Source organism: Lacerta agilis, chromosome 1 (genome assembly GCF_009819535.1).
Source record: "Lacerta agilis isolate rLacAgi1 chromosome 1, rLacAgi1.pri, whole genome shotgun sequence".
NCBI classification, from domain to species: Eukaryota; Metazoa; Chordata; class Lepidosauria; order Squamata; family Lacertidae; genus Lacerta; species Lacerta agilis.
Window position 1 is genome coordinate 16673613 of NC_046312.1, and position 27778 is coordinate 16701390.

The following is a 27778-nucleotide window of genomic DNA, read 5'->3' on the forward strand; positions in this document are numbered from 1 at the left end:
GCACGGTTCCATTTTTATTTCCTACGTCTGCAGAATAACAGCATGTTTATTGTGACAGATAAATGGAAACTTCAGATGTGGTTTTCTTCTAATTACCCTATGTTGGGGATAAGCAGTCTTGCTTGTGAACCCCTGAGATGCATCTGATGGTAACTGAAGGAGTGTCTCCACCCACATCGTTCAGCCCTGAGATCAAGCACCAAGGGCCTTCTGGCGGTTCCGTCACTGTGAGAAGTGAAGCTCCAGGGAACCAGGCAGAGGGCCTTATTGGTGGTGGCACCCAACCTGTGGAACGCCCTCCCAGCAGGTGTCAAGAAGATGAGTAATGATATAACCTTTAGAAGACATCTGACGGCAGCCCTGTATAGGGAAGCTTCACAAAGTTCAATGTTTTATTGTGTTTTTATATATGTTGGAAGCTGCCCAGAGTGGCTGGGGCAACGCAGTCAGATGGGTGGGATACAAAGAGTAATTTATTATTATTTATTATTATAACTGTTGCAGAGATCATAGCTCAGTGGTGGAGCTATGCAGAAGGTTCCAGGCTCAGTCCCCAATATCTTCAGGTAGGACTGGGAGTGTCCCCCATCTGAAACTCTGGAGAGTCATTGCCAAATCAGTGTAGAGAATAATACATGGATGAATGATCTGGCTCACTATCAGACAACTTCCTATGCGTTGTTTGCAGAAGGTCCCAGTTTCCATCTACTGCATCTCAAGAATGATAGACTTTATAGACTTTTGATGTCATCCAGCAAGTCAAGAATTATAATGTTTCATTTTGTACCATCCAAGATTCTCATACTCTTGCTGCCATTTCCTGGTGAAGGAGAGACTTTCAGTTCCTTCTTGACTGTGTAACGCTGCTAATGTAAGTTACAAAGGAGGCTCTGAAGCTTTGAAGCTGTGCTGGGAACCATATAAGGAGCCTCTGAAGGCTGCATGGAGCTCCAGCTGACTATCCCCAGGACATGCCCAAGTCATGTTGCTGCCGGAGGTAAAGGACAAAAGGGTGTTCCCTCTCCGCTGCACCTACAGAAGCCGACTGGACTGACAGTTAACTTTTATGCCAGTACTGGTGATGGGGTAACATCTTCCACCATATTGAAGTGAGCAGGCCACATTAGGATGGTCCAGGACAGGTTGTATAGCATCTGCCACATGAAGCAGTTGCCTATCTCTGCCTAATGGTAGGACTGGCTCTTCCTATCCCTGTGGTAAAGGATCAATTGAAGATTGATAGTTTAGTGCTAGATTGAATGATTTGTCTGCAGAAGGTCCCTTGTTTGGTACCCAGCATCTCTAGGTTGCCCTGGGAAGGACCCCTGTCTAAAATCTTGGAGAACAACCACACTATTGATGGTCTGACTCAGTATCAAGTACTTTCCTATGTTCTTATTCCAGTGAAAATGAACATGAGTTCTATCCAGAGTCTTTAGGTGTTTCTCTTTGGCTCCAGACACTTGTGTCCAGCTAGAGTTCTTTGGGAAGGGATCACAGGACAAGCCCCATTGCCACGTTTCCTACAAAATGCTGGTACCATAACAAATGTTTCGACTTCTTTGTAGCTAGCGGAAAAGCCGCTAATCGGCTTCATTTTTCTGCTGGGTCATGTGACTAACGCTACCAAGATTAACGCTGCACGAGGAAAGAAAAGAGGCTTAAGTGACTTGAGGGTGCCCGGCAGGTCATTTTAACCTTTTCCTAATCGTTAAAGCCGCGGAATCTCATTAGTCTGCAAAGTAACTTGCAGTTCCAACCCCTGAGCAGCGGCGATGCATAAAACTTTTTTTTCGGTTTGTTTGCCTCTGTCCCGGTGAGACGGGGTTTGCAAATAACAAAAGCAGAGAGGGCGTCTGCGACATTTTAAGAATGCTGGCCCACACAGTTGTGCCAGAACTCGGTGGGGTTCCTCTGGACTCCTCGGGCCACGGACTAATTTTTGCCTGCCACACCAAGGACAAGTTCTATGACAGGTGGAGTTATCGAAGGCAAGCGATTTAGCACCAGGTACCTAAAATTAGACTTCTAAGAAGAGTGTCTCGAGGCCATGCTACAGTAGATCAGTGACTTCCCACCTGCACTAAAAAACAAGGAAGGCTGCGTGGCCAATTTAAACCGCTGCTTCTGCAGTGTTTTTCGTTGGCAGTGCCGGAGGAAATTGTGCTGAAGATCCACAAAGGATCTGGGACTTTGGAGAAGAGTAGCTAGGAGACCTGGGACGCGGGTGGCGCTGTGGGTTAACCCACAGAGCCTAGGGCTTGCTGATCAGAAGGTCGGCGGTTCAAATCCCCGCGGCGGGGTGAGCTCCCGTTGCTCGGTCCCAGCTCCTGCCCACCTAGCAGTTTGAAAGCATGTCAAAAGTGCAAGTAGATAAATAGGTACCGCTCCGGCGGGAAGGTAAACGGCGTTTCCGTGCGCTGCTCTGGTTCACCAGAAGCGGCTTAGTCATGCTGGCCACATGAACCGGAAGCTGTACGCTGGCTCCCTCGGCCAGTAACGCAAGATGAGCACTGCAACCCCAGAGTCAGACACGACTGGACCTAATGGTCAGGGGTCCCTTTACCTTTACCTAGCTAGGAGACCTAGGTGGAGAGCTGGTTCAAACAACTCTTTCCACATATTAGTACGGCATCGACTTGACTCTGCTTCAATACATGATTGGTTCAAGGTCCAGTTTTGATTTCCAAATCCTGGAGTGGTCAGGGCCAGGGAGACGGTTGTCTTGCACTCCTTGTTTTTGTGCTTCTGCAGCCTTTCTCTGAAACGCAGCTTTCGCCTTTCCCTGGGAACGAGGCAAAATGGAAGTGTGGATACAGAGAGCAAAAGATATTTCCACCTGCCAGATCCTCCAACAAAGGAACGTAGAAAGCTCAGTGGCAATCTGCTTTGAATGCAGAAGGTCCCAGGTTCAATCTCTCTCTCTGAATTTCCTTAGAGCATGCCATTGTAGACAATACCAAGGTAGATTTACCAATGGTTTGGCTTGGCATAAGGTGGCTTCCTTTGTTCCTATGTCCTAGGACGCAGTCAAAATATATAATAATAATAATAATAATAATAATAATAATAATAATAATAATAATAAAGTTAGATGCTAACTGGACAATTTTTTATATATTTCGACTGTGTCAGACCAACACGGCTACCTACCTGAATCTAGGATGGTATATGTACTATGGGAAAAAGAGACCTGGGTAGGGCCCTCACTTCAGTCCTGCCAAAAGATTTTATTCAGCCCAGGGATGTTGTTGTGGCTGCAGCAAAAATTATGGCATCATCTTGGCACACACAAACGCATACATTTGCCTAGCCAAATGGAACACTTAACGCTTTCCTTGTTGGCTTGCTTTACTGGTGAATGGGTAGCCTGGGTCATTTCTCTACCTCACCTGCCCCACAGTTTCTCCTTCTAAGCCTCGGTTGTCCCTGCCCAATTTCAGCAGGAGGATGGCTGTCGCGTTAGGGTGTGCTTAATTTTTTCAGCCTTCAAATTCCAAAAATGAGGGGTGCTGAAAATTTGTAACATGACTTGGGAATTCAAAAGATATTTGGGTTAAAATGAATACAGTGGTACCTCGGGTTACATACGCTTCGGGTTACATACGCTTCAGGTTACATACGCTTCAGGTTACAGACTTCGCTAACCCATAAATAACACTTCAGGTTATGAGCTTTGCCTCAGGATAAGAACAGAAATCGTGCTCTGGCGGCGCAGCGGTAGTAGGAGGCCCCATTAGCTAAAGTGGTGCTTCAGGTTAAGAACAGTTTCAGGTTAAGAACGGACCTCCAGAACAAATTAAGTTCTTAACCCAAGGTACTACTGTATAACTTAGTTTTGCTAGGCAAGTAAAAAGAGTGTAAAAGCATGTGGAAATAATAAAAAATGATTGCCAAGTACTGTACTTGCAGTCATATTATTCATTTATTCGTTTATTTATTTATTTACCATTTCCTGACATTTTCAGAAGGTTTTCCGAATGCAGTTTATGTGCTTCGTTACATGTATGAATTCCTAACGTCCCAGAACATATTTTTAAGACTCCCTCTCTGAAGAAATTTGCAAAAATTAAATTTCATTTTAAAAAAAAACTTTTAAGCAATAGGGTTAATTGGCTGTTACTATTTTTGTGTTTTTATATTGTAAACTGTCCTGTGACCCTTGCATGAAGGGCGTTATCTAAATTAATAACGATAATAGCATTAGTAATTGTTCTTCTTATCAAAAGCATAACATACAAGTACTTTGGAATCCAGAGTATGCAATATATGCTTGTATTTTGAAAAATCTTAATTTAAATGCACACACACAATAAAAAAAAACTAGTGTCAATTTTTTATTTTTTTACATTACAAGCTGCCATTTGTAGGGAAACACTTTGGAAAAACAAAGCAAAAGTTTCACCCGTTCTCTGGTGTTGGTGTGGAAGTGCTGACCTGGCTAATAAATCAGCATGTTTTTACGAGGCAACGCAAGGTCTGTATTTTTAACCTTAAGTGCTGTTCTCAGGAGGCCTGTCAAGGAACGAATCTGAAATACTGCACTAAAGAGCGGAGGTAAGATTTCAAAGCCCACTGACAGCCATTGGGAGCGAAACATTTTACTTAGTCCCCTCGTGGAGGTCCTCACTTGACACAAAGTTTGATGGAAAGGTCATCGCACAATGCAGTGGAAATAGAAGTGTCAGAATCATTCACAGCGCGAGGGAAAATTAGGGCAGCCGACAGGGTGATATGAGAGAGAAGTAGGCCAACAGACTTTCAGCTTGGCCATGTGGAATACGTGTGATGGTGGTGGGGGGAATATTTGTGCTTTTTGGGGGAAGCAAGCAGCTCTGTCGTAAACCAAATCTTGGTTGCATGTGCCACAACTCTGTTGAGTGCGGATGCCTAGCCTGTTGCTGAACGACACCTCTTAACAGCCAGCATGGCCAATGATCAAGGATGATGGGAGTTGTAGTTTGGCAATATCTAGAGAGCCACAAGCTGACCACCTTGGGCCAGAGTCTCTGTGTGCAGAGCCAAAATGGGACCCTAAGGGCTTAATTTGCAAATGGTGCGAAGGATGTGTGGTCCTCTGGTTGGTACCAACTATAGTTGTACCTTGGTTTTCGAACTGCTTAATTCACAAACGTTTTTGGAACTATTTTTGGAAGCTGGCTGGAGGCGCGATCGCGGGGAGTGGTCCGCCTCCCCTGCCCCCTTGCTCCGCCCCTGCCTAGGCAGGATTTTTGTTGGGGGGGCAGAACCTCAGTTAACTACAGTATGTATTTTTATTGGTTTTTTATTGTGGGGTGAGCTGCCCCCTGCCCCCCCCAACTACGTCCATGGGGACAACTGCAGACAACTTGTCAGTGGAGGCTGACTCATAACGGCAAATGGGGCAGTGCCCTGTTAAATTCAGCCTTGATTCCTCCAAGCCCACATACACCAGTCAAGAGGGTGGACCTGGCTGCCAGGGTTTCTCCTCCTTAAGTCTCAGTGTTGCCCTTGAAGAACTATCATCGGCTCCATCGACTGTTGACCTCCTTGCCCTACCAGTTCCATTGAGCACCAACCCACCATTGCAACTTACCCAAGGGTCCCACAAAACCTGGGGCTGGCATGGATGAGGAGAGAGGATTTCTTTCTTTGTTTCCAGTGATAGATCCATATTTGCTGAACATTCTCACGGAGCTAGAAAACGTGGGTGGTCTTCAACTACGTTTTAGTCAAGGTAGACCCACTGAAATGGATGAACAGGAATAAGTTAGGTCCATCAATTTCAGTAGGACTGCTCAAGAGCAAAATTTAGTTGCATACCACCCCTTGTTCCCTCAAGAGTGTTGGTGGTGTTTATTAAATTTGTACGCCGTCCTTCACTCATGGATCTCAGGGCAGTTCACAACATAAAATTGCCATATAAAAAACACGAACTGCATAATAAAGATAAGAACAAACAGAAACCAAACATTCCCGCCTCCAAAAACACATTTAAAAGCACATTGGGTCCCCAGGCTTGGTTGAAGAATAACGTTTTTGCCTGGCGTCTAAAGATACGTAACGAGACTGCCAGTCAAACCTCCTTGGGGAGAACATTCCACAAATGGGGAACCACCTCAGAAAAGACCTGTTCTTTTGTTGCTACTCTCCAGACTCCTTATGGAGGGCCTCAGTTGATGATCTCACATGACCTGAAGATGCTGCTGTGCAATGCCAGGTCAATGTTGAATAAAACCACTGCCATCCACGACTTGATTGTGGATGGTGGACTTGACCTGGCATGTGTAACAGAGACTTGGTTGGATGAAGCGGATGGGCCTGTCCTTGCCGCTGCTTGTCCACCAGGTTTCTCTTACGCACAGCAACCCAGGCCATCTGGGCGGGGAGGGGGGGTTGCAGTGATTTTTAGGAAGTCATTAGTTTGCACCAGGCGTCCTATTGGGAAGACCCAGTTCTCTGAGTGCATGTTCTGGAAGTTGGGCAATAGGGGCAGTACAGGATTCCTTTTGGTGTACCGACCTCCCCGCTGCACCAAGGATTCCCTGCCCGAGCTGCTTCAGGTCGTGGCGGATGTTCTCCTGGAGTCACCTAGTTTGGTCGTCCTAGGGGATTTTAACATCCATGCCGACACGACCTTACAAGGGGCCGCTCGGGACTTCGTGGAAAGCATGGCCTCCATGGGGCTGTCCCTGAATAAGTCTGGTCCAACTCATAGCCGAGGACATGCCTTAGACCTGGTATTCACCTCTATGGATGTTGGTGATCTGACATTAAAAAAAAGTGAAACTAAAGAAGTGCCATGGTCAGATCACTTCCTGGTACAACTGGACTTCTCCGCAACCCTTCCCCTCTGCAGGGAGGTGGGACCAATTCGGATGGTCCGCCCCCGCCACTTAATGGATCCAAATGGTTTCCAGAGAGTGGTAGGGAATACTTTATCCCATGTTGATGGCCTTTCAGCCGATTCCCTGGTGGCCCGCTGGAATGTGGAGCTAACCAGGGCTATTGACTGTTTGGCTCCGAAGCGCCCTCTCCGGTTGCATGGAGCCCGGACAGCCCCGTGGTTTTCCCCGGAGCTGAGGGCGATGAAACAATCGTTGAGACGGCTAGAGCGCCGGTGGCAGAAAACCCATTCTGAATCCGACCGAACACAGGTTAGAGCTCAACGTCGAGCCTACCAAGTGGCGATAGCGACGGCGAAGAAGACTTTCTTCACCGCCTCTATTGCATCTGCGGAAAATAGCAGCAGGAGACTCTTTCAGGTGGTTCGGAATCTATCGGAGCCACCTTCGTCATCGGGGCCTGGTAGGGACCCCAAGATCTCCTGCAATGCGTTTGCAAAGTTTTTTGCAGATAAAATCGCTCAGATTCGGAAAGAGATAGACTCCACCGTGGGAGCAGGGCCAGGGCGGGAGAGTGCCAGAGTCCTGTCTAGTCCAGTTGCGTGGGATCAATTTCAGTCTGTTACCTCCGAGGATGTGGACAGGCTGCTTGGACGAGTGAAACCAACCACCTGTCTCCTTGATCCTTGCCCATCCTGGCTTATAAAAGCTAGCCGGGAGGGGCTGGGCGATGGGCTGCGCGGGGTGGTGAATGCTTCCCTCTGTGAGGGAGCCTTCCCAGCCCCGCTGAAAGAGGCGGTCATTAAACCGCTTCTTAAAAAAACATCTTTAGACCCGGCCAATATGGCCAACTATCGCCCAGTCTCAAATCTACCATTCTTGGGCAAGGTGATTGAGAGGGTGGTTGCTGAACAACTCCAGGCACGCCTGGAAGAAGCGGACCATTTGGATCCCTTCCAATCGGGATTCAGGCCTCACCATGGGACTGAAACCGCCTTGGTCGCGCTGGTCGATGATCTCCGGCGGGCTAGGGACAAAGGTGAGAGCTGTTTCCTAGTTCTGCTGGATCTCTCAGCGGCCTTTGACACCATCGACCATAACATCCTTCTAGACCGGCTAGAGGGGTTGGGAGCTGGAGGCACTGTTATACAGTGGTTCCGCTCCTTCCTCCTGGGCCGTGTTCAGAAAGTGGTGGTGGGGGATGAGTGTTCAGACCCCTGGGCTCTCACTTGTGGGGTGCCTCAGGGTTCTGTCCTCTCCCCCATGCTTTTTAATATCTATATGAAGCCGCTGGGAGAGATCATCAGGGGGTTTGGGCTGGGTGTTCATCAGTATGCGGATGATACCCAGCTCTACCTCTCTTTCAAATCAGAACCAGTGAAGGCCGTGAAGGTCCTGTGTGAGTGCCTGGAGGCGGTTGGAGGATGGATGGCGGCTAACAGATTGAGGTTGAATCCTGACAAGACAGAAGTACTGTTCTTGGGGGACAGGAGGAGGGCAGGTGTGGAGGATTCCCTGGTCCTGAATGGGGTAACTGTGCCCCTGAAGGACCAGGTGCGCAGCCTGGGAGTCATTTTGGACTCACAGCTGTCCATGGAAGCGCAGGTTAATTCTGTATCCAGGGCAGCTGTCTACCAGCTCCACCTGGTACGCAGGCTGAGACCCTACCTGCCCGCGGACTGTCTCACCAAAGTGGTGCATGCTCTGGTTATCTCCCGCTTGGACTACTGCAATGCGCTCTATGTGGGGCTGCCTTTGAAGGTGACCCGGAAACTGCAATTAATCCAAAATGCGGCAGCTAGACTGGTGACTGGGAGTGGCCGCCGAGACCACATAACACCGGTCCTGAGAGATCTGCATTGGCTCCCAGTACGTTTCCGAGCACAATTCAAAGTGTTGGTGCTGACCTTTAAAGCCCTAAATGGCCTCGGTCCTGTATACCTGAAGGAGCGTCTCCACCCCCATCATTCAGCCCGGACACTGAGATCCAGCGCCGAGGGCCTTCTGTCGGTTCCCTCACTGCGAGAAGCAAAACTACAGGGAACCAGGCAGAGGGCCTTCTCTGTAGTGGCGCCCGCCCTGTGGAACGCCCTCCCATCACAGGTCAGGGAAATAAACAACTACCTGACATTCAGAAAAAACCTGAAGGCAGCCCTTTTTAGGGAAGTTTTTAATGTTTGATATTGTTGTATTTGGTTTCTGTTGGAAGCCGCCCAGAGTGGCTGGGGAAATCCAGCCAGATGGGCGGGGTACAAATAATAAATATTATATTATTATTATTATCTCAGGGTTCCGAGTCAGTTCATAAGGAGAGAGGCTTGAGGTATTGCAGTCCAGAGCCATTTAAGGCCAGCATTGGGCCTAGGAACTAATTGGCAGCCAGTGCGGTTGGCCCAGGATTCGTGTAATATGCTCAAACCATGTTCCTCCAGTGAGCAACCTGGTTGCCGAATTCTGCACTGGCTGAAGTTTTTGAACCGTCTTCAGACGCAACCCTCCAGGATTGCCCGATCACTGAAGCAAAACAGCCTTACTGCAGTCTGTCATTCTTTGGTTTACCTGCAAGAATAATCACAAAGTTGTTCATCAGCTTGGAGATGGGGGGGAAATTAGATTGAATTGAGGTTGAATTACACTATATACCAGATGGAATAGCCCTTGTGCTAAGATCTGCATGTATTCATGAGGGTAATAATACAGCTTCTTTAATGAGTTTAATTCCAGTCCCACAAGCAGAGATGATATCAACTTAGCCAATTAGCTTTTCAGATTCTCAGGATAGGAAAAGGGCGTTCAGGTTTTACAACTCAGCTGTGAGGAACTGAAGTGGCTGTTAAATTTTGCTTTTCAGCACAAATGCCGCCAGAGCATCTAAAAAATCTTAATGTGGCTACGCAGGCCAAACCTCTAGTGTGGGAAGCTGTCTCCTCAGCTAGAGAATTAACTCAGTAAGACATTCTGTAGCAGAAGCACAAGAGAGATTCTCTCAGCAGCCATTATTCAATTAGATAGGCTTCCAATAAAACGAGCCTCGATTGACCAGTCACAAGATCTAGTTCCTGGTGCTTCTTCTTCTGTGGACATCCTAGTTGTTTTCTGTCCTTCCTTTGAAGTGATGGCTCTGTTGTGGTCCACAGTTTATTCTCTCATGGAGGGCATCCACGTTCATGGCTCGCCTCAAACTAGCCAGTGGTGGTGCAGTGCTTGGAGTGTCAGACTAGGACCTGGGAGAACAGGGTTCGATTCCCCGCTCGGCCATGATGCTCACTGGGTGACCTTGGACCACTCACTACCTCCCAGCATGGATCTCCTTCATGTGCATGCCACATGGTGGTGGTGAAGCTGCCTTCAAGATCATAGCCCTAGGTTTTGCCTACACCAGAGACAGGAAGCCTGGGGATCAGCCTGACCAATGGGCAGGGGCGGTAGGAGCCATAGTCCAGCAATAACTGGAAGCCCATTGACTTCCCATCCCTGGTGCACACTGAGCAGCAGTGTGGTTTTAGGGTTTCAGACCAGAGTATTCTCCAGCCCTACCTGTAGATGAACCTGGGACCTTCTGCTTGCAAAGCAAGCAATGTGCCACTGAGCTGAAGCACTGCTTTGGGTATTTAAACTACAAGAAACATTTGGGCCAGGTACCCATAGGCACTAGGGGTGCCGGGCGCCGGGCTCTTAAGGGCACCAGGCCAAGAGTCCGGGGCCCAAGAGTTGAGTCCGGGGAAGAGCCCACCCATCGGTTGGAGCAGGCTCTTCTGCTGCGGGCGGCTCTGTGCCGCAAATTCGGGGCAACCAAGCCAGCAAGACACTGAGGCAGCCGGCTGGCTCCGCCCTCCTGCGTGCCTGGGACTGGGCAACCTGGGGGGGGGGCACTGGGCTGTCTTAAGCTGCATATGCTTAAGACAGCCCTGATTTGGGCATACGTGCATGTGACTTGTCTGCACAATATTTCTTTATCCCATTTCTTTATTCTTTATTTCCTTATCCCAGTTTCTTTACTGCAGAGAAAATCATTATTGCAGATCTTACCCTTTGCTATTTGTAATGTAGGTCCCGTACTCACCAAATGTTGGGCATTTAATCTCAAAGGGCAGTGGGTTGAATTCACGAACGTCAAGCGCTGGCAGCAACACCATTGATTCGTTTTTTGTTTTTTGTTTTTTTGATATGCTCTCCTTCGCTTCTGCACACACAAACCCTGCCCTCTGTTAAATTGAATTTTATTTTGATTGCCCAGTGTTTCCTTATAGAGGCCAGAATGTAAAGAGCCAAATGGTTATTTCAGCTGAATGGAGATTAAGGTCTCAAAGCAATAGTTTGATAGAGAGAGTGTAACTTTCATACTTTTCATTACTGGAGCAATTGGAGATGCTGAAAGATGCTCTTCACTTTATTGGGAGCAAGGAATGTCTTGGCACATCCAAAAGTACTCATGGAAAGTGACATATATGGTGAATTAAATATTAATTTGTTGGAACCTAAAGAAAGACCAGGTTCCTAACATTTATGGGGGGGATCTCTTATTTCCAATGTTATTTGGATGATGTCGGTAGCAGAAACATTTTTTTTAAAATCATATTTACAGTAAGACAAATTAAGGATCAGCAAATGAGATACCTATAAAATAAATAACAAATATCAAGAGATTTAAACATTGCAACAAAGTTTTGACTGTTAGTGAGCTACTACAGCTGTTATGGGGGTACTGTAGTGTGTGTGTGTGTGTGTTTGTGTGTGTGATGCATTTTTGTATGAATGTGGCATTGCTATAGTGTCTTTATGTTTTTTTAATATGTCATTATCCCCTTGGAGACTTTTGTTTAGCAGGCTATTTAAAAAGTCAAATAAATAAACAAAAACGATCAGAAGCGAAAACCAGAAAATATAACTTTGTCGCCAGAACCACAGCTTGCTATAATGTTTAAAAATTACAAAGTGGAAAGCACTTGTGCACATGTGTCTGGGGAGGGCTTTTCACAACTGAGGGGGCCACTGTGGAAAAGACCCTTTCTCTCGCAGCCACCTGCAATATCCCAGTTGATGGGGAGCACCTGGAAAAGGACTGGGCAGCTCATATTCCACAGGGGGTGGTCTGAAAACGTGGGAGGCCACCACTTAGCTGAAGCTAAGCAGGTACAGGTGTGCTCAGTTGGGTGACCGCCTAGGAATAACGTTTGTGCAGCCTTTGATCCCTTGACAAAAAAAGGCAGGATATAAACGTAAGAATTCGTTTCTTACAAGCTTTTCAAACTAAAAAGCTCCCAAGGGCTTTTGAAGGTCAAAACCAGCAATCTGACTTGGAAATGGACCCAAAGTCACTGGCGATGATAGAAAATAGGCGTAACACACTCGTGGTGCCTGGTCCCAGTTTCAAAGACAGTGTTGTAGATATCTAAAACAGAAAATTATATATGCGGCGAGATGAGAATACCCTTGAAACACTGCATAAACGCTGGGTGTTCTTATTAACCGCCTTTGCTCGTTCCCTTTATTCTTACTACATGCAAAATCTTTCATACTCCTTCAAAATAAAAAGCAGGTATTTTTCAGCTGCGGTAACCCATTCCCCACCACCTGCTCCCAAACCTCTTTTTTGAAGGTGAGGCGACCTCCTTCTGCCTGCACAAGGTCACCCCAATGTCCCCTTGCTCTTTTGATGCCTAAAACGGTCTCGTCTTCTGCTGCTTTCGAATGAGACTGAACCGAACCTCATTATTTCTGCCTAGCTTCCCGAAATGCTCCTGTTACTGGCACAAGCCTCCAAGGGTTGTGAGAGTCCTTTTCTGCTCCTGGGTTTGCTTATGTTCTCTCTGTGTGTGTGTGTGTGTGTGTGTGTGTGTGTGTGGTCTTTGTTGTATTAATGGATTCAAACTGTGAAATGCCCGCTTTGTTCCCCCGGGCATTGTTCTTCAGTTCTTGTCTTGACCTTTCTTCTTCTGCTGAGAGGAAACATTAGTCTAATTGTGAAGCTATCTTGCTTGACTTTAAAGCACTATCTCTTGGGAAGGTTAATCTCTCATTTTTGCCTCTCTCTCCTTTTCCTCCCTTTAAAGATTCATCTTCTAACTACATCAGACAACTTGAAACAAAAGTCAAACTGCTAGAGGACGACAACAAACTTCTCTCTCAGGTAGGTGGGCTTTCGTAAGCATGTGACAGCTACAATGGTTCCCCCTTCCGGCAGAGAAATGGCTGGTGTGGACCAAGAGGGACCTGAAATTTGACGGGAACGTACCTTCACTGGCTGATAGAAGATCCGACCAGCTTCCTTGCTTTGCTAAGCATAAACTGAATTTTGAAACCCTGAAATTGAATTTTGAAACCCTGAAATTGAAAACTGTTAATCTGTTTTCACATTGTTGTAGTTGTTGTTGTTGTTGTTGCCTGGGATAGGGCCATGCAACCCAAAGAAATGAGGTGGGAGGGAGAAGGAGATTGAGAAGGGAACAGCACCCCCATCCCTGAAGCTAAATGGACTGGCAGCTGAGTATTATTTCAGTACTAGAAACGGGATAATGTCCTCCACCCGACTCCAAGGGCAGCAGGCTTGCTAATTAATGGAGGTCCACAGCTCCATCAGCCAAGTTGCTGAGGAGGACTGCGGGGGGCTTTCCCTGCTGACCCCCCCCACCCCCACATTTTCCACTTGAGGCAGTTACTTCACTCAGTTAGGCCTGGCTCTGCTCACTGCTGTACTATGTTCTAGATCAGGAGTGGGGGCCCTTGGGACCTCCTGATGTTGCTGAACTACAACTCCCATCAGGCCCGTGACTGGGGATGATGGGAATTGTACTTCAGCAACATCTGGGGAGGCAAGGGTTCCCCAGATCTGTTCCAGTTAAGAATGAAACTAACTTCTTGGTTCTCTGGAGTGAGTATATTGTATAAGACATTATTTTGAAGCAAGGGTTGTGGCAGTCTCTTAAATTTTAAAGCATTGAACTGGCTGGGATCTGTGTATCTTAGGAACATGTGTCGCTATATAGACCTCCTCTTCACCCCCTTTAAGATCCTCCCAAGAACCCCCTGCCGCTTCAGATGCCTCAAAGGCAAAATATTTGTCATCTGAGTCACCTACAGAGGAAACCCTCCACAATGGCTATGAATCTCCCCACTTTTTCTTATTATTTTTAATGCTTTATTTTAAAGTTATAATGCTATATTTTAATGTTTCACTTTATCAGTTCTGTGCTGTAAGTATGTCATTACGCCAGATTGAACGTAGCCCATTTTAATTTTAATGTAATCCGCCTCGGAGATAATTAGGTGTAAATGGAGGAGACAGCTATCTGAAATGAGGAAAAGAAATCCCCATCGCGCCACAGAGGAGTCCAAGGCATGTTCTGGAACACTGAGTAATGTTTTCATGTAGCACATCCATGACCAAAGGGACATGTGAAAGAAACCTCCTTATGCTAGGTCAGATCATTGCTCTACAGAACCCAAAGCTATCTTCTTGGAGTGCCACTGAATCACCCAAGGCTTAGGGTGCTTCTTCCAGCCTTCTGAGATCCGATAGAAATAGGCCCTATTGTGATTAATGGTGCTTACTCCCCAAATAATCTGTGGGAGGTTGGCATGTAAAGTTCTTGCAATGTGCCTAAATGCAAGGGCTGATGGGTAGTTAAGTTTTAGCCTGGAACTTTGAAATTCTGAGTCACGTGTTCCAGTTGTAATTATTGTCAGATACTTTTATTTTTATTTCAAGGAAGTCAAGTTATTATCACTAAAATAAAAAAAAATAAGTAGATTGGCTCTTTTGGCAGTGTGGCCTGTTGCCAGGCAACAAGCCATGGATCAGATCTTGGTGACTGGCTCCCTGTTCAATATGCCCTTGGCCTGACATCTTCCTGCTTTGTGTATGCTGCACAAAAAACAAACAAACCCAGAGGGTACTTTATCTGTTTGCCCCCCTCCCTTTTTAAAACATATATACGAGGTCAAAAGCAGGATCAATAACTAATAGTTGAAAAGTGCATGGACAATTAAAAAAACAAGCAAACAGCAATTTTCCCTGTTCTTCTCCATAGCAGGTGATGTTCGTTTTACAATTGGGCCTCTGAGATTAGGGAACCACTGAAGAAAGGTTCCAGTTGGAATTTAGCAGATTTGTTTGTTTGTTTGTTTGTTTGTTTGTTTTACACTGAATCCAGCCTTTGTGGTGTAGACCCAGTGTGGTGTAGTGGTTAAGAGCGGTAGACTCGTTATCTGGGGAACCGGGTTTGTGTCTCCACTCCTCCACATGCAGCTTCTGGGTGACCTTGGGCTAGTCACACTTCTCTGAAGTCTCTCAGCCCCACTCACCTCACAGAGTGTTTGTTGTGGGGGAGGAAGGGAAAGGAGAATGTTAGCCGCTTTGAGACTCCTTCGGGTAGTGATAAAGCGGGATATCAAATCCAAACTCTTCTTCTTCTTTTGTGTTAAAGCACTTAAAAAAAAACCCAGAAAACAAAAAGGCTGATTAACAATTTCAAGCCATGACAGACCAGGGGTGGGTTGGGTTGGAGGGATGCAACCTTTGTTGACACAGATTGTCACATAGACAATGGAGCAAATTTGTTTTCATCTGCCTAGCCCCAGATCAGAGGTCGGCAACCTCCGGCCCATGGGCTGGATGCGGCCCACAAAGACCACTTTACCGGCCCACGAGCCGCCTGCTCGGCAAGTCCCCCGCACACCGCGCTAAACCGGCGCAGTGCGAGGACTTGCTGAGTGGTGCCGGAAATGGCATCTGCGCATGCGCAGAAACCGGAAATTGTGTCTGTGATACCGAAAATTACGTCTGCGCATGTCCAGACGCTGGAAATTGCTTCTGCGCAGGGGCGGTTTTCGGCATCTGGGCGTGCGCAGATGCGATTTCCGGCATCACAGACATGCGCAAACGCAATTTCCGGTATTGCACTGCGCATGTCCAGCCCACGGATGATCTCCATGGGAATGATCCGGCCCATGGCCGGAAAACCTTGCCGACCACTGCCCTAGAGCATCCTTGCCAACCTGTTGCCCTTCAATGTTGTTGGACTACAACTCCCATCAGCCTCTGCCAGCACACTTGTTTTCTGTTAACCTAACACAATTAAAAGGGGAAATTCCAATACAGCAATAAGTAGGTAGGCTGGGACCACTCTTTAAAATAACGCCTTTTAAAAGAACTAGGTTGGTCAGGCCCCAGATTCCATCCTTGAGAAATCAAAGAAATTTGAACGAACCCTGTGTAGAAAAAGAAGGGGCTTTGTAGTTAGCCTCGTTATGAAAATAATAATCACCCTCCTCCCAAATAATTAAAAGCATGCAGATCTAAAATGAATAGCCTGACAAATGTACATCAACAGTATCTCTAACAACAGGCATGGCAGGTTCAAAGGAACCTCTGGAATGTATCCTTCTATGAGACTAGCATTCTGCCTTCTCATGTGTTGAATGACTGCAGAGATGTCAGGAAGTGTGGAATGACAAGGTGCATTGAGAAATCCTTTGCTAACTTAATTTCACTCTCTTCTCAAGGAGACACAATGGTAGCCTTGACACATTACAGAGCAGGTCAAGTGACTTGTTCCTGAGAGAGGCTTCTGGTAGCAAATGGTCTTGCAGGGGGTGGGGGTTATTTGCAACAGGAACACTTTTTAAAAAAAAACAAAACAAAACAAAAAGCTTGCAGTATAGTTTTCAGCCGGAAGATCGAATTTCCTTAGATGAAGCAGTATTTTGCTTCTGTGTTTCGAACCTGGAAAGATGCCAGGTAGCCTTCCATAATCACCAGCGAGTCACTAATCTCTTAATGCATGGGCATTTGTTAGGACCTCAGATTTCATCACTCTGGGGGTCTTGTCTACACAACTTCCTACCAGCGAACTTACCAAAAGTCATTGAATGTCAGCATTCAAGGGTAAAAGCGTGCTGGGATCAGGCTCCGGTTCAGTCGGTGATCTTGTGAGCATCCAGCTATTCATTCCACCTTTGAAGAAAACCATCTAGCAGAACTCCTCTCTCTCTCTCTCTCTCTCTCTCTCTCTCTCTCTCTCTCTCTCTCTCTCTCGTTTGTGCTGGCTTCTAATCTAGGAACTGTCAGAGCCAAACATCAACTCCATATGTGTTGTTAACAGGTAGGGCTCAGAAGGATAGATGGAAATGTAATAACAGTCCTACAGCATCAGACTAAATCTAGTCCAGCGTCCTGTTTGAAAACTGGCCAACCAGATTTGTATGGAAAGCCTGCAAGCAAGGTTTGAGTGCAAGAGCTTTTGCTCCCCAGTAAGTACCGGTAACTGATATTCAGAGGCATATTGTCTTCAATACTGGAGGTAGTTTCGAGCCTTCGTGACTGGTAGCATTTCACTGCCTCATCCTCCATGGAGTTGTCCCACCTCCTTTTAAAATATGGTGCCCAGATCACAAGAGCTTGCACTACATCAATATTAACTGCAGTTTAGATGGCAACTTTGCTCATGACATACATTACAGTCTGGGGGAATATAGGATGGGGGACACCTGACTTACTAGCAGTACATGTGAAAATGTTCTAAGGGTCTTGCTGGACCACAAGACTAACATGAGTCAACAGTATGATGCAGTAGGGAGAAAAAGCTAATGCTATTCTAGGCTGCATCAACAGAAGTGTAGTGAGGGAAGTAATAGTACTGCTCTATTCTGCCTTGGTCAGACCACATCTGGAATACTGTTTCCAATTCTGGGCACCTACTGTTTAAGAAGGGTGTTGACAAGCTGGAACGTGTGCAGAGGAGGGCAACCAAGATGGTCAAGGGCTGGAAGCCAAGCCGTATGAGGAACGGTTGAAGGAGCTGGATATGTTTAGCCTGGAAAAGAGGAGACTGAGAGGAGATACGATAGCCATCTTCCAATATCTCAAGGGCTGTCACATGGTGGATGGAGCAAGCTTGTTTTCTACTGCTCCGGAGGGTCGGACTCAAACCAATGGCTTCAAGTTGCAAGAAAGGAGATTCCGACTAAACATCAGGGAAAACTTTCTGACAGTAAGAGCTTTTTGACAGTGAAACGGGCTCTCTCTCTCGAGGTTGTAGACTCTCCTTCCTTGGAGGTTTTTAAGCAGAGGTTGGATGGACACCTGTGCTGGAAGTTTCAGTTGATATTCCTGAATTGCAGGGGGGTTGGACTAGATGACTCCTGGGGTCCCCTGGACCGTCTCTATTGCACAAGAGGGGTTGGGTGGGATAGCAAAATATGAATCAGAATTCTGACCCTGAATTAATTTGTGCAGACTAAGTCTAAAGCATGCTGCATTCACATGATGGTGCATGACTGCTGTCCGCTCTTCATTCCTACTGAAGATTGCAGAAAACCCCGTTAAGCAGAGGCAGCTGCCGCAGAGCAGCCTGGTTTTGTGGATTGAGCCCTTTATCTGTGCAGCTCAGTCCTGCGCAGGAAGACATCTAAAAATAGTATTGTGCTAACGCATTTACCTCACTGGTTTGTCGTGTTCAATTCGGGGAGAAATCGCAGATGAGTCACAGCAAATTTCATTCTTTAGAACTATAAAATGCACGTCGCTATCTGTGGTTTTTCTCCTCCGTGCTCCCTGTAGTTCCCACCTTGCAGGTTGAGAAACAAGGCCAGGCTTCCCATTCCTCTGGGGGGCTTTACATCACTACTGGCAAGGAGCCATAGCTCACTGGTAGAACACACGTGCTACGTTGCAGAAGGTCACAGGTTCAGGTCCCAGCATCTCCAGGTAGGGAGGACCCCTGTATAAAATCTTGGGAGAGCCACTGCCAGTCAGCACAGTCAGTTCTAAGCTGCATCGGCCAATGGCCTCCTGCCTCCTCACCCGTAGGGCAGGATCCTATGTCCCATGATGTTCAGCGCAAGGACCATTTCCAGCAACAGATTTGGGGAGTGTCATGTTGGTCATTGTAAAATAAATAAGCGAACTTGTAGGACAGCAAATTGACATTTATTTATTTATTTATTTTACTATGAAAAGGGAAGAGGCAATATGCCTCTGAATGCCAGATGCTGGGAATCACAAATGGGGAGTTTGCTGTTGCATTCTGGCTCGCGGGCTTCCCCTAGGCACTGGGGTTTGCTGCTGTGGGAAGAGGACGCTGGACTAGATGGGACACTGGCCTGATCCAGCAGGGATCTTTCAGATGTTCTTAGGATACATTTGATACTTCTCACCTCAGCTGCCGGAATGTCCTTTTCTGGACAGCACTTAGATATATTGGTAGTGTTAAAGAGATACGAGAAAGTGCTGTTAGAATCATACAACCATAGATTTGTAGAGTTGGTAGGGGTCACAAGGGGTCAACTAGTCCAACCCCCTGCAATGCAGGATTATTTTTGCCCAGCGCAGGGCTTGAACCCGTGACCCTGAGATTAAGAGTCTCATGGGCTGCCTGAGCCCCTCTGAACATTCAGTAATAGTAATGCAAATGAAAGAGGGGGCATTTTGCATCTTTAACTTTTGATACCCTCTGGTCATGACAGAAGGCGAGTCTTTCCCATGATGCACCTGCCAGAACTTTGTTAGGAAACAGTAGCACCAAAGTCCTGGAATCATGGGGTGATAGACTATGAAGAAATGCTGGGAACAGACCTGTTCATATCTATGGATTTAAGACGCTTGCAGCAAGTCCACTGATAGTAGTGGTTTTATTCTGAGTAGGGCTAACATCAGATGTCACACACACACGTTGTTTGCTCTCAATTGCCAAATGTTGGATCAAGAAACCTGAAAAATAGATTTCAAACCTTCTTGTCACCTGAACAAAGTGAACCTGTGCAAAACACACACACACACACACACACACACACACACACCCTTCAATAAAAATTCGCAGAGCAGTTCCTAGGCCACCAACATAACTATCCTAGGTAACATGATGGGAGAAAGTGTGGCTTTGTGAGACAGGGGTGGGGAATTTTCTCAGCCCAAGGTCCAAAATCCATCCAGGGCATTCCATTCTGAGACGTGGGGGGTCACATGCCAGAGGTGGGTGGGGTAAGAGGCAGAAGTGAGTGGAGCAATGACACCGAATGTTCCTTTTGTACAGTTGGCTACTTTCTGCACAAATCCCCACGTCCCTCTCTGCTCTCTATCCAGAAAAGCAAGAAAAATATATTACAGTTCAAGAAACCGACTACAGCCAAGCAGAAGCGTTCCAGGGTCCAAGGCAGGGGAGTGATGGCTGTTGTTTGCAGAAAGTGACAAAGCTCAGAGAGAGAGACCGGCATGTCCTCATTTGGCCTTGGGCTCCAGATTCCTCACCCGTGCAGTAAAATAAGGTCTGCACAGCTCTTAAGGAGAGTTTGGGGCCTGGTTGTACAACCACTGTACTTAACAGTAGTGGTCACTGAGTAATTTGTGTGTTGGCCCATTTCCCTCCACTGACACATACATAATTGTGATTTTGTCCTGCCCTTTTGCTTAAGGTTTCAAGCTTCTCTAAGCTCAAAATCAAGACTTGAAGGGAGGAGTGTAATTCTTGCTTGTTTCTTTTGAAACAAGTGCATGCGTTTTCGGGCCCCCCCAGTTTCGGTTCCATGCGCTCGACTTTGCTCCCATGCTCAGTAAGGGGATCGGCTGTCAAAATATCAGTGCGTGCTTCTAGGCTCTATTCAGAACCAGCCTGCCCAAAGGATTTTCCAGGTCAGGGATTGCCTCCACGTTCATTGGTTGTCTCTGACCCGGAAAAAAAAGCCCAGATTTCAGTGGGGCTCACATTTCAATGGCAAGCCAGCAAGATGGGAAATAGGAAGGAGGTTTGTCACCAAGATGATGAAAGGGTTTCCATCAAAGCTTTGAGTGTCGTTTCCTGCAGTGCTTTTAACAGATATGAGAGCTAGGACTTGGTGAGATTTGCATTTTTTGCATTTAGTGGATTCAAGTTGCATGACTCTTCTTCTTTTTTTGCCTCTGGATTAGTGCGCTGAACTTGCCACCTGCCACCTGTTGCTCTCCTGCTCAACCCTCTGTGTGAGGCTTGACTCATTAGCAGGTTGCGTGTCATGCAAGTAACTTCCACCGTGGGAAAAAACTTCCTGCCGTGTCAGTCCATCACAGCTAAAATGAGACATAGAGTCCTGTAGCAGCTTAAAAGCTAAGAAGCATGGCTTTAGTCTGCAGAGGCTTCATCAGATGCATGAAGGGATATCCCCATCTTACGCCATGATGAATTGGTTGTTTTTAAGGTGCTACAGCAAGGATGAGGAACAAATTAAGGCCAAAGACCTCAGTTCTTCAGGGCTAACTTGGAGGCTAGATGTCAGCAGTGAGTGGGGCCAGCTCTCTACACACATTTTTGCCAGCTGGGATGCAGGTGGCACTGTGGTCTAAAGCACTGAGCCTCTTGAGATTGCCAATAGGTCAGCAGTTTGAATCCCCGCAATGGGGTGAGCTCCTGTTGCTCTGTCCCAGCTCCTGGCAGCCCAGCAGCTCGAAAGCACACCAGCCCAAGTATATAAATAGGTACCATTGCGGTGGGAAGGTAAATGGCGTTTCCATGCACTCTGGTTTCTGTCACGGTGTTTCATTGCTCCAAAAGCGGTTTAGTCATGCTGGCCACATGACCCGGAAAGCTGTCGGTGGACAAAAGCCAGCCCCCTCGGCCTGAAAGCGAGATGAGCGCTGCAACCCCATAGTCGCCTTTCCATACATATCACACATAACACATGCACCCACATCCATTCTCACACGTAGCGGATACGTAACACATAATTACGCATGTATTTATTCATACGCACGTACACACAGACAAACAGATCCAGACTCTCGCACACACCCCTATGTATATTTATAAAACATTTATATTTATATCCTTTAGGGACCCAGGAGGCAGCTAATAGGAGCACCTGCTCCCTCTATTCATGGATGCAATTAAAACAAGCAATTAAACCACAGTGTAAGCTGTGAGTGAGGAACTTCCAGCCCTGTCAACCAGACCTCTATTATTTGGCCCTTGGGACTCTCTCCAGGCCTTCACCAGCCCTGCTGTGCATCCTCCTTGAGCTCTTTTGCCTGGCTGGAATGTGGCCTTCAACTGAGACAAAGCCCCTTGCTTGCCTGGGTGGAGGATGGAGGAATGTGTGCAAACCTCTGACTTTTACATGGCTGGAATGTAACCTCCTATGCAAGCATTACAATGATGATGATGATGAAGAAGAAGAGTTTGGATTTGATATCCCGCTTTATCACTACCCGAAGGAGTCTCAAAGCGGCTAACATTCTCCTTTCCCTTCCTCCCCCACAACAAACACTCTGTGAGGTGAGTGGGGCTGAGAGACTTCAGAGAAGTGTGACTAGCCCAAGGTCACCCAGCAGCTGCGTGTGGAGGAGCGGAGACACGAACCCGGTTCCCCAGATTACGAGCCTACCGCTCTTAACCACTACACCACACTGGCTCCCACTCACACACTGGCTGAACACATCACCCTTTGGCAGCAGGGACTTGTCATTGTCACCAGGCACATCCCAACCCCACTGTTGGTGAGAGGGGTTTGTGTGAACACCCCCCCCCACCTTCACACATGAATTGCATGAAGAGGTTCCATGTTATTACACAGGTAGCGGGCCTGCACATCTGGCATGGACGTCTGCAGTGGGGAAGCCTACAAGAGAATCCTAATGGACAAAGGGCTTCAACCCTCAGAGAAGTTTACATGCATAGGATCTGTAGACATCCTATTCTGGTCTAGCAAAGCCAAGCCAAGCCAGGAATTTCAGTACCACGGAGAGCTCCCGAGTGAGCAACTTGTTCCAGCAATGGTTGAAAGCAAACAGAGCATTTTAAAGCCTCTGCCTCCCAGATCTCCTCTCCTAGGCTGTGCCCCCTTGCGGAGAGCTTAAATAGCCAACCCTTTAGCCAGAAGACGGCCACTCCTCCTATGCTCCATCATGGCCTCCCTACTGTTGCATTCAGTGCACAAATACTGCATTTGGTTCCTCAGGCTCTGATGAGTTTGGTGCTTTTGTATTTAATGTATTTTAATCTTTGTTGGAAGCCACCCAGAGTGGCTGGGAAAATACAAATAATAGATGATGATGATGATGATGATGATGATTACTATTTTGGAGGTTGTTCTGTGGGCTCTTGTCTGTCAGCCTCAGGCGAATCTCCGGCATTAGGCTCAGGGACCTGGATTTCATCTGGCTCCTTAGCTGGTGACTCTGTCATAGTAGGGTTCCCTGCTGCAGATATCTGCACTCAGTATAACAGCAAGACTGAAGAAATGTGTGGGGCAGTCCCAGCAATGTTGCCCCTTTTTGATCACATGTTGCTCCTTTCATGCAATGAACATGCAAAGGGGGCGAGTTGTCGGTGTTTTTATGTGACTTCATGCACCTAGTCACATGGGCTGCCTATGTGCCAATCAGCTGCTTAGCCAATGTTTCCTGAGGCTAGGGTCACATTTGGATCTGCCAGGTGTAAGGAGGAGGTAAGCTCTTTCCTTCTCCCCCAACAATAGCTAGATTATTTCTTTTGGAGCCACGTTAGAAGCCATTTGTGGTTCACACTCATTTTGTTTGTTTCTTTCACTTAGGCCTCTCATAAACAGTAGTGCCCCCCTCCCTCCCTCCCTCCCTCCCTCCCTCCAGGACCCTTTTCCAGTTTGTGCTTGTTAGCTTTGTAATGTGGCAATTATATCCTCAAGGAGCCGCTCACATATCTCCCACAAGTAACATGAAATTGCAAATCTCTCCTTATTTCCCTCGTCCCCTCCTGTTTGTGGGGGTGGAAATTGTTATTCTTTTAATGCACGATACCACAAGGCCAATTTCGAGCAAATGACTCGTAACGTGGAGGAGGGGAGAACAAAACCCCCACAATTTCCTGTGTTCAGCTTCTCCTTAGTATACAATAAGGTAAAATACTAGATAGGCTGTAGCCTGAACTGCTGTGTTATATGTTTTGGTATGTGTGGTCTCATACTATTATTATTATTATTTTATTGTGTGCCCAGGCATTCCAGATTATGTGACTTGAATAGATTGTACAAATTGAGGATAATATACATAACTTCTCTTACTTTGTGTGAATTCTGCAGGGTAAAAATAATAATAATCAAAACTCACTATTTGTTCACTGAATGGTCCCAGGGTAGATTACATAAAACATAACAAATTAAAATAATATACGGTACATTAAAACCATTAAATTAAATGAAAACCACAAAACTGAAGAAAATCACAAGAGCAAGAACACAGCAGAATGGAAGGAGGGGACACACTCACCCAACAGCCTGAGTACAGAGGTCCGTCTTATCCTGACTACCCAATAATGGTGTAAGAGGGAAGGGCACCAGGCAGCCTAGGAGCCACCACAGAGAAGGCCCTGCCATGCATCTCCACCCCTCGAACCACACAAACACTTGGTACCACTAACAGGCCCTCTCCTGGGCAGGTTGGCTTAGTTACTTTAGTTTAACCTAAGAGCACAAGAACAGCTCTGCTTGATCAGGGCATTAGGCTCATGTAGTCCAGCATCCTGTTCTCACAGTGGCCAACCAGACTCCCATAAGAAGCTGCAAGCAGGACCTGTGTGCATCAGCACTCTTCCCCCCCCCCATGTTTTCCAGCAACTGGTATTCAGAAACATGCAGCTCCCAGCAGTTTAGCAAGCAACTATGCAAGTGCTGCAACTGGGCCATTGGCAGCTGCAGTCTACTACTATTATTTAAGTTTACATCCCGCCTGTCATCTAAGCAGTTCAGGGTGATGTGCATGGTTCTTCTCTCTGCAGTCCCCACTGTCCTTGCAGCAAATAGGTTATGCTGAGAGATTAGGATTGGCCGAAGGTAACTCGGCGAGCTTTGTGGCTAAGTGGGGATTCTCAAACCCTACGGCCAGCTTGCTGCTTGCACTTGATAGGCAATAAAGTGATTTCCATTTGGAAGGTGTAGTTGTGGTCCAACTGGATCACACAGTCCATGAGAATTTTCAAGGATTTACACCAATGGCAAAAATATCATTGAAGGATTCCACGTGTCTTCTGCGTCTTCATATTACCCGTTAACGCAACAGTTTCCTGGAGTAATTTTCTCTCTCTCTTAGCTTAAGAATTATTGTTATGCAAAAAGCCACTGAGTATATATAATCATAAATGTAAATGCCATTTCAGTGTGTGTATTTTACAGTCCAAACCCAGCATATTATTCGACGGGACTTGCTCCCAGGTAATTGTGTACAGCCAGGGTAGCCAACATGTTGCTCTCCAAATGTTTGTTGGGCTACAACTTCCAAAATCCTTGACTGTCGACTATGCTGGCTGCGGAGTTCAGCAACATCTGGAGGACACAACATTGACTACCCTGATATATAGGGCTGCAACTTAAGATAACAGATCATAGAACTGTAGAGCTGGAAGGGACCACAAGGGTCCTCTAGTAAGTGTGTGCCGCCTCATGGGGAAAAGAGAGGGGGGTACATTCGGTGTCTCCGGAATTTTTTACACATCACTTGGGAGGACAGGCAAACTAATACCAGTGTACTAGAAGAAGCAAAGATCACCAGTGTTGAAGCAATGATTCTTCAACATCAACTTCGTTGGACTGGTCATGTTATGCGGATGCCTGATTATCATCTTCCAAAGCAACTACTGTACTCTATTCCAATCTTAAAAATGGAAAACGTAATGCTGGTGGTCAACAAAAGAGGTTTAAAGAATGCCTCAAGGCAAATCTTTAAAAATGTAGTATAAACACCAACAATTGGGAAACACTTGCCTGCGAGCGCTCCAATTGGAGAACAGCCTTTACCAAAGGTGTCATGGGTTTTGAAGACACTCGAACTCAGGACACAAGGGAGAAACATGCCAAGAGGAAGGCACACTTGGCAAATCCACACCGTGATCATCTCCCACCGGAAACAAAATGTCCCCACTGTGGAAGGACGTGTGGATCCAGAATTGGCCTCCACAGTCACTTACGGATTCATTGGTAAAACCGTGTTTATGGAAGACAATCTTACTCGGCTACGAGTGATCACCGAAGAAGAAAGAAAGAAGACATTGACTCAACATTTAAAAACTGCATCACCAAAGGAGTCAGTGTGAATCAAAGAAATTAGTGGGATCTGGGCTTTACTGCAGATGTGAGGATTCCAGCTGGGTGGGGAGAAGAGGGGCTGTGTATGCTTGCAAAATTAACTCGATATCCTGTTTGCCATACATGCTTCAGGATGCTTGCAGTGACACACCCTGCTCTCCTCTCCTCCCTTGAAAGCACAGGTTCAGTTTGCTTTGCTTTGCTGGAAAGAAGAGAAAGGCAGCCCTTTTGGAATGTCAGTGGCACTGTTGTATTTCAGTTCAATTTCTCTGTGTCTGTGGAACACAAAGCACGTGATGCCACACACCACTTTTGCTGCTTGTTCCCCACAGATGATAAATATTTTCATGGTTGTTAATTTCACATGCTGAAGCAAAACCCCTTATTAATGATCACCCGCTATTTGTCATACGTCCCCCACAGCTTTATCTCTCTGCTGTCAATTATGAATTCCAATTTGCACCAGTTCTCTAAATAGCGCACTGTTGCAGTACCTCTTCCAGTTTAATTCACAAACCCATTTTTTCAGAGTGAAAAGCTGGGCTGTTGACTGCTGAAATCTGCAGGACTTGGTTTATTTTCCATGCCAGTTTTATACTAATTGAGGTCTGTGTTCCTCCAGTTTCATCCTTGTGAAAAAGGCAGTGCTGTCCATCCATTTCTCCAATCTCATCTTTTCAGATAAGACATTTTGAGGCCTTTTATTTCAGCCCCCCCCCCCCAATATTCTTATTGAGCTGCCTATCTCATCCATGACCACAACTTTCTTCGATGCAGGAAGAATTAACACGAATGTAGAGGGGGATTTCGTTTAGGATGCAGTTTTTGAATGTTTGATATTGCTTTGCTCTTCATTATAATCTGATATGTATAATATTCTTTTGTTCCCTCCTAGCTGGCTGGTCACAACAGTTCACCAAGAAATTTAATTAAGGTAGACATATCTTAAGACATTTAAGCTTCCAGCTTTCTGGGATATGGGGAAGCCTTGGCTTGCAATGTCGGTGATGGATCTTTGCTGCTTTTGTATGTCTAACTTGCAAATGTTGGCAGTTTCCATTTTTAGTAATCCCGGGTTTTTTAAATGAATGCCCAGTTGTTTGACTCATGTTCAGCATGATGGGTAAATACATTGATACTGAGGTCATACTATCAAATCCTCTCCGCTTAATGTCGGCCAATCTGCATATGTCCAGTGAAGGATGGAGGCCTTCCGATAATCAATTAAATACAAAGAACTGATTTTGAGCACCAAAAACCGAAGTACTTTAAATATGAGCAAAACAATTGGGGGGGCAAGAAGCATCTACTAATGTGGTAAATAATTCACACCAGTGACGAGCACATGGTCTCCTTTTACTACAAGAACCTTAGTTGTTACATTTTGTACCAATATTTAATGGTTCAAAGAAAATACAGCAGTCAATGTATTTCCTCTGAGATGTGATCCTTCACTTGTTTAGTTTTCATACCTGTTTGTAATATATTGCAAGGACATTGGATGGTGTCTTCCATGCCCATGTGTGCTGCACATGAATAGACCACTTATAGAATGTCGTTGGCAATCCACACAATTTGTGAACGTCTTAGTCTTTCACCCAGTTCCCTTTCATAACGATTTCAGCCTGTGTGTTTTCCTACAAACCTGTTGATCCTTCACAAGACCTTCAGTTGCTTTGCTTCTCATAACCCCACCTCTCTAAAGCCCCATTAGGTGTTAATCTGAAAGCTAAATGGACATGAATGTGGAGAGCACAAGAGTGGCTGGTGAGGAGGGATGATAGCACTCACTGGCCTCCTGGAACTGGCGTGGCTGTGGCTTACCAGGGTGGCGGCGGCAGGGAGAAGAGCGAGGCGGTAGGGATGTCAGTACGGTCTGAATGCACCTGCTCTCCAGAAGTGTGGACCGCAATTCGCATTATCCCTGACCATTA

At 46.4% G+C, this 27778-nt stretch overlaps 1 protein-coding gene across 3 annotated transcripts in view; it reads left to right on the top strand.

Annotated features, from left to right (window-relative positions):
• The window catches only part of CCDC85C (coiled-coil domain containing 85C), a 158184-nt gene that overhangs the window by 94020 nt on the left and 36386 nt on the right, over positions 1-27778 (top strand). For 2 of the 3 annotated variants that reach the window (XM_033140121.1, XM_033140104.1), the window contains exons 3-4: positions 12878-12954; positions 26740-26778. In XM_033140121.1, the coding sequence (XP_032996012.1) occupies positions 12878-12954; positions 26740-26778 (116 nt within the window). The remainder of the gene's footprint in view (positions 1-12877; positions 12955-26739; positions 26779-27778) is intronic. The other variant, XM_033140112.1, reaches the window with a different exon arrangement.